Source organism: Prunus avium, chromosome 8 (assembly GCF_965620075.1).
Source record: "Prunus avium chromosome 8, drPruAviu1.hap1.1, whole genome shotgun sequence".
NCBI lineage: Eukaryota > Viridiplantae > Streptophyta > Magnoliopsida > Rosales > Rosaceae > Prunus > Prunus avium.
The window spans coordinates 22964588-22976696 of NC_142291.1; the positions used below are offsets into that span (position 1 = coordinate 22964588).

General features: G+C 37.3%; 1 protein-coding gene across 1 annotated transcript; it reads left to right on the forward strand.

The window, feature by feature from the left end:
- The first annotated feature begins 5723 nt into the window (after positions 1 to 5723).
- Positions 5724 to 7530, forward strand: LOC148292331 (uncharacterized). Its single transcript, XM_088246205.1, has 4 exons — positions 5724 to 5922; positions 6007 to 6091; positions 6163 to 6258; positions 6357 to 7530. The coding sequence occupies exons 1-4, from the start codon at positions 5774 to 5776 to the stop codon at positions 6765 to 6767; spliced, it is 741 nt and encodes a 246-aa protein (XP_088102331.1). The 5' UTR covers positions 5724 to 5773; the 3' UTR covers positions 6768 to 7530.
- The last annotated feature ends 4579 nt before the right edge of the window (positions 7531 to 12109 follow it).

The following is a 12109-nucleotide window of genomic DNA, read 5'->3' on the forward strand; positions in this document are numbered from 1 at the left end:
TCAACTACTCCACAACAGAGAAGGAGTTGCTTGCTGTGGTTTTTGCTTTAGAAAAATTTCGTTCTTACCTTGTTGGTTCTAAAGTAATTGTTTATTCTGACCATGCAGCCCTTAGATACTTGCTCACTAAGAAGGATGCCAAACCACGATTCATTAGATGGATTCTCTTGCTACAAGAATTCGATTTGGAGATTCGAGATAAGAAGGGATGTGAGAATGTGGTAGCTGATCATTTGAGCAGAGTTGTGGTTGAAGAAAAAGGAGGAGCTGTGCTACCCTTGAATGAGACTTTCCCTGATGAACAGCTATATGCTGCCCAAGTCAAAGAGCCATGGTATGCTGATTTTGTTAATTATCTTGCTTGTGGTGTTCTTAGAAATGATCTAACTTCTCAGGATAAGAAGAAGTTCTTTTCCATGGTGAAACATTATGTATGGGATGAACCTTTCTTATTCAAGCATTGCCCGGATCAACTCATCAGAAGATGTGTTCCAGAAGAAGAGCAAGAAAGCATACTTAGGCATAGCCACGAATTGGCCTGTGGAGGTCACTTTGGAGCTAAGAAAACAGCACTTAAAATTCTGCAATCTGGTTTCTTTTGGCCCACTCTATTTAAAGATGCATTTAATTTTTGTGTTAAGTGTGATAGGTGCCAAAGGATGGGGAACATAAGTCGCAGGAACGAAATGCCATTGAATAACATACTTGTTGTGGAGCTCTTCGATGTGTGGGGTATTGATTTCATGGGGCCATTCCCATCTTCCTTTGGTTATACTTACATACTTGTTGCTGTTGATTATGTGTCTAAATGGGTGGAAGCCATAGCCACCAAAACCAATGATCACAAGGTGGTGCTAAAGTTCTTGAAGGATAATATTTTCACAAGGTTTGGTACTCCAAGGGCTGTCATTAGTGATGGAGGCAGTCACTTCTGTAACAAGCCATTCGAAGCACTCATGAAAAAGTACAACATCACCCATCGAGTCTCTACACCATATCATCCTCAAACTTCTGGTCAAGTGGAAATAAGCAATAGAGAAATTAAGCACATCCTGGAGAAGGTGGTGAACAATACAAGGAAAGATTGGACAGCCAAGCTCAATGATGCATTATGGGCTTATAGGACAGCATATAAGACTCCCATTGGAATGAGCCCTTATCGTCTTGTGTTTGGGAAAGCTTGTCACCTACCAATGGAGCTTGAACACAATGCCTTTTGGGCCATCAAGAAGTTGAATTTTGATCTGGACAAGGCTGGCCATGTTAGAAAATTTCAACTCAATGAATTGGAAGAAATTAGACATGAGTCTTATGAGAATGCAAAGCTTTACAAAGAACGAACCAAGAGTTACCATGACAGAAACATTCAACGGAAAGAGTTCTCCAAAGGTATGTTAGTTCTTTTGTTTAACTCACGTTTGCGTCTCTTTCCAGGAAAATTGAAGTCTAGGTGGCTTGGGCCATTCACCGTGGTCAATGTTTCTTCCTATGGAGCTGTGGAAATTCAAAACCCTAAAGATGGATCAACTTTCAAAGTAAATGGACAACGTTTAAAGCCATTCTATGAGGGAATTTCAGCTGGTATTCAAGCAGGCCATGTGGTGGATCAACTTCCCTTTGTACCATCAACTTAGCTGATTACATAATGTCTTGCCAAGACATTAACTAAGGCGCTTCTTGGGAGGCAACCCATGTGTTCAAGAAGAAGGTGCTTGGTAGCAATCGACCTAATCGCATCAAGGGGAAGCATTTCAATCCTTTCTCTTTACTTGTTTTGTTTTTATTTTAGTCATTTTAAGTTTCTGTTCCTTTTTATAAATAAATAAATTTAAAAAAAAAAATTCATATAAGCTAACTTTTGGTAACCCCAGTGAGCACCTCCGTCAATACAGTGTCTAGGAGTTCTTTAGGCGACACCTTCGGTGTCTAAGAAGTTTGGGTTTTAAGCGGGACCATTGTGACCCCTCCAACCTTCCCGGATCCCCTGGCTGTGTTTTCTGAGGCCCTTCACTGGTCATCCGTGAGTTGCTTATATATTCATTTTTATTTTTATTTTTAATTTTTCCTAAACCTTCTTCTAAACTTTTCCCTTTATCATTTGTTTGTTCGCAATCATCTTTTGTATGCTTTCACATTGAGGACAATGTTCAATTCAGGTCTGGGGGAAAGGTTTTCAATTTCAATTTTCTTATCCATTTGTGTTTTCAATTTTCGTTCTCTTGTCACTTTTTTTTTTTTTTATTTTATATTTTATTTTAAGAATGTCATACAATCAATGCTATGGAGCTGCTATTTGAGGTTTTCATATCAGAATTTTGCACTTCACAAAGCTTTTTCTCTTATAATTCTGGTGGCTAAAGTACCATGCTCAAATTCTTGAAGGAAAATAGTGGAGACTACCCTAGTGAGCTATATCGAGCCTAATTGCTTTCTTGAGAGGGTTTAAAGTGTTCAATTTCTCATCCATACTTATTTTCTTCAATTCACTCTAATTGATCTCATCATTTCATTTTGATTAAATACTAAGGATGATTCTCTTTTGCAGATATCATGTGCTTGCTCTCATTCATGAATGAACTCATTGAAGTGATGCTAGGCTATGTGTGTATAACCATTCTATGTGCTTTCTTTTCACCCTACCCATATGTGTGTTCCATTAGCCCTCTTGAAGCCAAACACTTAAAGCCTTTTTCTTCTATCACCCTCATCATTTCCCTACCTTTGTATCTCAATCTGAGATACTTGACCTATTGTAGCCATACCCTAGTAACTTAGAAATATACCAAGGTTTGCCAACATAAAGTTTGAAGCAAGGAAGTTGCAGCCATGTACTTAAATAAGAATTTTGTGTGAATCTGTGCAATAAAGTAAAGAAGATGCAGATCAAATCAGCAAAGATGAAAGTGTTTCAATATGATCTAAGTGTGAAAAATAAAGTCTACGCCAGGTGGCACCATGAAGTTTGCAGCCATGCCAATCTAAATCAATGATGCCTTGCAGATTAATGAAGCATGCAACCTTGGTATGTTCTTAAGTTATTTGTTTTTCCTTCCAATTCTTCCATTTCCCCTAAACCTTAGCCTTTCATTACAACATTGTGAAAGACCTAGCTGATCTTTGAGGATGTATTCATGGGTGCTGGTAAGTATGTGTGTATCTCTATTCTTAGTATTTGATTCCTTTCATGAGATCTAACCAAATTTGTGCTTCTATTTCATACACTCACTTATGCTTTCTTGAGAGGATTAAACCTTAGGTTCTGAGTGATTGAGTGTTTTCTGTGAGAATTAGAGTCGAAGCATGTTCTCTATTCAAGGTTTGAGTGTGCTTGCTTTGAAACCGTGTGCCTTTGAGCTATAGCTTCCACTTGTACACACTGATTGATCACATATCTTGGCAACTCTATGGTGTTGGAGGTATGACTAAAGTTTTCTTTCATTTTCATTAGCTGATTTCAAAGTTTATTTTTCTAACCACTTTGTTTTGTAGACTCAGTAAAGCGTTTGTGGGTATCGTATCTGTTAAATCCTCAGGAGACACAACTCCTCCTACTAGGGATGCCTAGAGGTTTAAAGGCTTGTTGCATACGCTCAATGCAATCGAGTTACCTACGAAAGTGGTCTAGTTAACTTCTTGTTTTGTTTTTACCTTTGTTTTTCTTTTGTTTTGCTCGAGGACTAGCAAAATCTAGGTTTGGGGGTGTGTTAAGCTCATAATTTCATACATATACATGCCCAATTTACTTACTTCTTTTGCTTAGTTTCCTATAATTCTGAGTTATTTGCCTCTATTTGTGTGTTTTGTAGGCCAATAGAGCAAGAGAGCATAATTCATGCAATTCAAGCATGTTAAGGCCTAATTTGGATGAATGGAAGAAGAGCTTAAAGACAAACTCATTTTTCCTACAGTCCAGTTTCGTGGGTCACATTGCAAGATCTGTTTCAGAAACCTACACAGCTCGGATGAGGCCACATTCTTCATGAAAGTTGTTCCAATGGGTGTGTACTATAACATATCCAAATTTCAGCCCCATTGAATAACCCTGGAGTCCGTAACCTAGCAAACACTGAACCATGCTCAGGATGGATTTTTGTCAGCGAGCAAAACGAGTTAGCAATTTGTTTCGCCCTTAACTTCCTCCTCCGAGCTTGGATTGGGCCAATACTTGTGTGGTTGGATCATACACATTCTGAACTTCACAATGGACATCTTAAAGTCTTCATTTGATTCAGCCTAGCCCAATTCATAAGCCCAAGAAGTTGCTGGTCATGCTGACATGAGGATGAGCTGGTTGGAAGCTTGGTCATGGTGAGCTAGGCATGAGCTATTGTAGCTAGTTGGAAGCTTGGTCATGGTGACATGAAGATGACCTAGGGCTGCTGGTGGGATTTATTGGTGAAGTGCATCAACCAATTAAGATTTTATAATGCAAGTGTTGTATGCATTAGTGAAGTGCATCAACCAATTCATCTTTTATAATGCAAGTGTTGTATGCATTAGCCATATTGAATTCAGATTTATCACTCCCCTCTCCCTATAAATACCACATCCATTCCACATTCAAGAAACAACAAATCCTGGGATTCACAACCCCACAATTCACTCCAACCATCCTCAAACACTCTCACAATCCCAAACACTCCAACAATCACCAAAACAACTCCAGCTTTCTTCTCTTCCATTTCCCTACGAATTTCATCTTCCTTAGCCATCACCACTCACTCAAACTCATCCCAAATCACCTCCATATCCTTCATACATCTTTCTAGAAATGGGGAAGCTCTTGGATAAGCATTAGAAGTGAAGAAGCACTTGGAGAAGCCTTGGACACCACAAGAACTTCAGAAAAAGGGTTTTTCTACTCTTATTGCATTCATTATGTTTTCTCATTTCTGTTCAAGTCTCTTTTCCATTATGAGTAGCTAAATCCATAACTAGGGCTTCGATGTAACCTAACATGAATATTCTGGGTTTATAAGTTTGGAGTTTCAAGTTTGATTCATGATTCATGTTCTTATTCATTATGCTTATAAGTTAACATGCTTGTTTGAATGATTGATCACCATTAGAACTTGTTTGTTAACTATCTTGGTTTGAATTAAGAGTATACACCATGCTTTAATTCGAATTGAACTATGAATAGGAAGAGTATGTATGGACATTCGACAACAGGGATTAGATACATACTTGGTTGTTTAAAATGTTCTTCTATGCTTAATGGGTTCCTAATGCTTAATTTTAGGTTAGACAACAAATGATCAAATTAGGGAATTAGGAACACAAGGTTAGGACCAAACACCATGGCCTAATCATACTTTAGCTAGAATCAATCTTTGAATCTGAATTAGACTTGTTACTTGAATCTTTATAACCCAGAATTGAATTGTTATGGTGAATCGAATGCCCTAGTCTCCAAACCTATGTTTTAACCTTCAAAACCACCCCTTTGTTACTTTTGTTTACTTGCTTTCCGTTGCAATTTCAGTTTGTTCATTTCTTTCTATAATCACAAGCATTCTCACTTTAAAGTTCATTTTAATCTTGCTGCATTTGTTTTCAAACTCACTCTTGCTTTAAATTCTGTTTTAGATTTAACTTCCTAACTTCTTGAATTCGGTAATCTAAAGTACATAACTAATTTGAACTTCTCAGTCTTCGTGGGTACGACCTCGTACTTGTCTTGCTATACTACTAATTGCCCCGTACAATTGCGAGTTAACATATTATTAACAACAAAGGGGTCCAATTACGAAAGAGAAAGAGGATTATTCCTATGTGGAAGATCATTGAAGCTAGTGAATTGGTGAAAAAAACTATGCCAGAGACAACCCGACTTCGGATGTTAGACCCAATGAAGGCGATTCCGCATGATGATATGGTGAAATTGCTGAAACTTTGTTGGGAATGGCGCCTTAACCCAAAGTAAGTCCCTTGTTTTTTGAGATAGAAGGCATTAGTGTATATATTTTTAAATTGTTGTGATCTAAAACTTTGTTATATTCACAGTTTAGTGATGCAATTTGGCCACGTGGAAGCTGAGATTGAATTCTTCGCTTCCCTCGTAAAAGCTGACGGTTGGCTGACAGGAGATGTAAGTTTAATTGATTATGCATTTGTTTTAATGTACATAGATTATGAGATTGACCAGAAAAACATGTGCAGCACATTGATTTGGGGTTGTATCTCATCCGGAAGCGACAACAAGATTTGGAGGTTGTAGAAATATCGAACTGGACAACGACCGATGTATTTTTCATGGTATGTCATAGGGCTTGACCAAGTGCAGTTAATAATTACAAATTATCCATACTTGCTTTGTGGAGGTGTTTAACCATTGATTGTTTTGTATTTCACAGAATCACATCCATACTTGCTTTGTGGATAATAAAAGAAAAAAAGAGCAGGCTGGGTGGAAAATTAGAAACAGTTTAGTGAACGTTGTAAATGGCAAGGTTCCGGCGTGTGGGGTGGATTGGCAGAACGTGTATAAGGTGTATGCCCCTTGTATGTTGACGAAGCATAAGCATTGGGTGGCTCTAATGATTGATCTGGTTAAGTGTGAAATCAAAGTGTACGATTCAATGGTTTCAATTATTCCAGATGAGATGTTAAAGGAAGAACTCGCCCCGCTTTCAATTACGATTCCAAATCTTCTCAACTCCATCGACTTTTATGAAGAAGGTGTTTACGCAAACGACTGCAGCAGAGATTGGTGGTGTCCATGGCCAATAGAACGTGTGGATGTTCCACAACAATCTAATCAGTGAGCACAACTTTTTCTTTAATTTTATTACTTGAAATTGTCAATTACGTTACAATGTCATTACTTGAATTGATCGAGTTCTTGATTTGCTTCAGAGGCAATTGTGGCATGTTTGTGTTGAAGTACATTGAGCTTTTGAGCGCTGAGATTCCGTTAGCTACTTGCACCGCGCAGAACATGCCCTGTTTCCGGTTGAAGTTGGCTGCAGAGATATTACGGGGAGATACTTACATGCCATGATAGTGGTTGAAATGGGTTCAGGTACGTGATGATTAAATTGGTTTTGGAAATCTCCAATTTGAAAGTCATGTAAATACACAATACAGATCCACGGCTCCTTTTCGAATTCTACCTCTGCTCCTCAATTCTTCTTCGTCTTTCTCAATCTTAGTGTATTTTTGTACATAATTTTAAGTTTAAGTTATTGGACAACAATTAGAACCAAAATATTATTATAGCGGATGCATGCTTTCATTTTGATTAGTGTGATACTACGCTACGTTTATTCTCATATTAGGCTAAATGTATATAGTAGCTGGATGCAGAGCATGGACAGAAAAATGAAGAATCTGAAATGGAGATGCAGAGGCTTAGTGAGGAGAAAAGTAAATGGATCTGTAAATCTAGTGCACGTGGGCAAATGTAAATGGATAGGCATATGCGTTTTTGAAGTTAGGCACATGCCATTCCCATACATAGAATGTGCATCTGGAGTGTAAAGTTTTTTTGGATTTAATGAAACAAACATCTCTGTAATATTGCCCTAACTCCTTCACGACATTTACATAACCTTAACCAAACTGCATTGAATTGGGATTGGAAGACTGCATATGTGAACAATGACTGATGGCTTTTTAAAGTGTATTACATTATTGCAAAGTAATATGTCATGATTTATCCAAGCCACCATTCCAAATATCAGATCCCAATCTTTAAGCGTTCACCATGCCTTAACTTAATCGCAATGGGTTGTGTGTGTATTGATTGTAATTCTGTAAGGGAAATAGGCGGCTATGCCCTCGCCTCCAATGTTTTATTCAACCATGCCCTCTTTATAGAAACACATGCGATATACATGCAGTAAACCTTGAGTAAACATTCAGTAAACCGTCAATAAACCTCAATAAAACTTCAATAAACATTTCCCATCTGCAATGCTATAAAAACTTCCTATTGGTTCCGTACCACCCATCGGGTTTGAATCCCTCTTTCCTTTATAATCGGTTAATAAATTCGTTGATTTTCTTTATTTTATTGGTCTTGGGCAACTCAGTAGCATAAAAGTAATGTATATTGGTGCATCTATATTGCTTGTCTATTGCGTCTATATTGCTTGTCTATTGCGTGCATAGCGTACATTTATTGCATGTGTATTGATTGTTTATTGCTTACGAAGGAAATAAACAACAATACACAGGCAACAGACAAGCAATATACATGCAATACACATGCAATCTATACGCAATAGACATGCAATATACATCAGTCCCTAATTTCACCATCCATAAGGGAGTCGTATCGATTAGGAAATTCTACTGAATAGTTGTTCTTCCTACTAATAAACAATCAATAAACCTTCAATAAACATTCAATATCGGACAATAACATGCGAAATACATGCAGTAAACAATCAATAAACCTTCAATAAACATCCAATATCCGATAAATAACTTGCGATACACATGCAGTACACAATCAATAAACCTTCAATAAACATCCAATATCCGATAAATAACATGCGATACACATGCAGTAAACAATCAATAAACCTTCAATAAACATCCAATATCCGCGCTATAACATGCGATATACATGCAGTAAACAATCAATAAACCTTTAGTATACGCCAATAAACAATCTACCTATTTCAAGAACAATAATTTAAACTCAATGCCAATCCACCTATTTCAAGAACAAATATTACAAAATGGGTTTGAAAACTCATTGGTGGTGCGTGCAACATGTCTTTTTGGGGAGAACTTTTACAATCCTTGAAACTGTGCACTTAATTGGTCATTAAAAGAACAAATAATATTAAAATTGATAAAAGTAATAAAACTAATACCAAGTCCTTAATGGACTTCAGCATATTCAGCACCGTAGCATCATACGTGTCATCTGGCTGTTCTGCTTGAGCGGAAGTTACATCAACCCATTCAAATCCATTGCAACTGGTGGCTCCCTAATTGCAGGCATCATATATGCAAAATAATTGTGTCAGAGTTAGACCAAGGTTTTTTTCACCCACATACATATTCTGGAAATGAAAACTTACATAGGAGGTTAGGCACTTCCAAAATGGCTTCCCTCGATTTTTGTCTGATTTTGAAACCCGAAGCACCATTGCAGCTCCACAGTACGGACACCTCTTTGTTTGAGCGGGAGATGAAGACGAAGACATGTTGAATCTTCTCACTTGTACCTTTTCTCACTCAGATCTTCTCACTGAAACCTCTTCGGACTCATACCTTCTCACTCAGATCTTCTCACTCAAACCTCTTCGAATTCAGAGCTCTCTCATCTCTGCCCAAATGCGATTATATCCTCTTTTCTGTCTGTGGGTGGGTTGGGCATGCTTTCGACACATGTACCGTCAGATATGGGGCACCGTTTACCCCATAAACCAATATAATATTTAACTACCAAAACCCAATATGACAATTGAGGGAAAACTGCCCTAAACCCTATATTATTTTCATTATATTTCATTAAACCAACTAGTTGGATAAACATCCATCACATTTTAATAACATTACTACTATATTTCGGTGTGGGAAAATGAAAAGTTATGTGATGGGACGTTCTGTGACTAGTCAGTAATCCGTCACATTTGTTTCATTGACATAAAAAGGGCGGGAAAATCCTAAAATTGCCTATGCATATAGGTTCTTAATTTACTTTTTGACTGTCTGACTTTGCATTTCGATGACATTTTCCTTCTCTTCTGTTTTTCTCTAGTTTTAGGGTGTTGGTTCAGTTTCTTTAAAAAGGGTCAAGTGAGAAAAACCTCAAGTGGAAACACATTTTTCAAACGGTACAACAAACACACCCTATAACAGAACCAAAACCCCATCTATTCTCATTTCTCCCCTCTTCCACTCCTCAAATCGTTCCATTCCAAAAAAATAGAAACACATGAATTCCAAATATTTCACTACAGTCGGAGGAAAGAGAAGGAAGCATATCCATTTGGAGATGCCCCAAGCCTTCATCCCGGAGTTGGCTTGGTTTAAAGTGATGTTATACGTGGCAACCCAATCTTCGGAAGATCTCTTCCGTATGGCATCTGTGTGCCCATTATTCCGGACGTTGGCAAACACTCCACAAGTGTGGAACACCATTTCAATGGCTAAGTACCCAGACCATCCTAGCTGGTACCATGCTAATCATGCGGTCCAGCTTTTCTTGCAACAATGCAGAGCTTGCGAGAACCCTGAGTCGATATTTAGAGAGGCGTTCGAAGTGTTTTTCATGCATGGTAACGTGGAAGCGTTGTATGGGATGCGCATCGCAGCCACGGCAGGCCATATGGAAGCGGCATATATAGTTGGACTTCTTGGCATGTCTGGAATTGGTCAGTCAAAAGAGGATGCATTAGAATTTTTGTGTTCTTTGAATCAACGTAACAACATTGATATGAAAGGAACCAGGGATGCTTTGAGACGAAGATTAAGCCGAGTTTGGAATGTTGCAAGACATATCGTAGATATGTTTTACTATGGGAGGATTAAGTTCAATCATTGCAGCGCTTGTAACAACAACGAATGGTGTTTTGTTATTGAAGGCTGGCCTACTGAAGCAAAGATAAATCCTTCGTTCTGGACTTGTTGCAATCGATGCAAATGGCACCGTGAGAGTGTTTTTTGGTTCAAGGTAATGCGTGTGTATGTTGTGCCAGGGAATCCATACCCTTATAATTAGTTGTAGTATGTTTTTAAGGTTTTTATGCTTTCTGGACTTGCTTCTCTTCAGTTCTACGTTGGCTGGCTACGTTGGCCAAATGTTGGGTTTTAATGTATTTTGTCTGGTGTTTGTGCAGTCATAAACCGTTTTATATATAAATCTACGTATATATATTTGTATACTTGAATGCTTACTGACATCAGAGATGGGTAATATGACATCTTACTGACATAGATATTTTGCCCAACTACAATCTTAATATTTGGTAAACGAAAAGGCGTGCATGGAGTGAGCTGTCTGTTCACCAGTGCTTGGAAAAGACATTTTCCCACTTATCATATCCTAAACTAATTTTTTTCTGATGCCATACAATGGTTGACATGTATTTTTTTCATTTACTTTTTCAAAACATCCCTTAACCCTAATAAAAATTAGAAGTTAAGAAATTGAAGAAGAGAGAAACTAATTGGCACCTGAAATGGTCTTTTCGCATAACAAAATTACAAAAAAAAAAATTTAGGGTCAATAAAATTAATAAATATAGAAGGTAAAAAGTCATATAATAATAATTTAGGGTAAAGAACAATATCATAATAATTTAGCGTCACCACGAAACGGGGAATTCAGTAAGAAAGATGAAGCCTCAATGAATTCGTAGCAATTTTCGGAAGTTTTTTTTTATCATTTTTGTGTTTTTAGTTATGAATTTTGTAAGGCAAAACAATAAAATAAGAATTTAGGGTAAAAAGCAAGAATGTTTGGTTGCAACTGACGTACACTTGTGCAAGTGGTGAAAGGTATGCACTGAGATCGCACCATGTGTCAACTTGCGATTATTTGGGGTTTTTTAGTGCAAACAACTTGAACAAATTGTAATAAATAGTCGGAAAATCGTAAAAATGCCCCGAATATTACTCCGGCCTCCTTGTGACGTTATAAAACTAGAGGAACCTATAAAGCATCCATTTCGCAATGAAAAAATTCAAATTGTTTCAGAGAACTGACTTTCCTCTTAACCCTAAGTATATATGTTTGTTCACTTTAACAAGTATATTTCCTTAATATTCGTTATATAATTTGTAATAAGACAAGAAATAGTTTCCTTTCAAATATAAGGATGTAACATAATCTGTTTTTGTTTTGTTATAATAATGTACATATATAATAATTGCACACTGCTTTGAAGCCATCATTGCAACTGCGCCTAGAGCTTTGAACACGTCAGAGGTATTCAATAAGTAGTCCATATGCAACTGCGTCTAGAGTTGTGAACCGTCACAGGTATTCAATAAGTAGTCCATCGGGAATCAGTACAAAATATCCATCATGTCCAATCACATAAAATAATGCCATACTTTTTTGAAAAACCTCACACCACTCAAGCAATTTTAAAATATTAGTGAATATTTGTCCTAGTCTATATAAGTGATTATATATTCACTC

What these genes read in the sequence shown, in the direction of transcription:
- LOC148292331 (XM_088246205.1), top strand. Translation starts at nt 5,774, where the DNA reads ATGTGGAAGATCATTGAAGCTAGTGAATTGGTGAAAAAAACTATGCCA. An exon ending in ACGGTTGGCTGACAGGAGAT is followed by an intron (nt 6,092 to 6,162) that starts GTAAGTTTAATT and finishes AAACATGTGCAG; the next exon opens with CACATTGATTTGGGGTTGTA. An exon ending in CGACCGATGTATTTTTCATG is followed by an intron (nt 6,259 to 6,356) that starts GTATGTCATAGG and finishes TGTATTTCACAG; the next exon opens with AATCACATCCATACTTGCTT.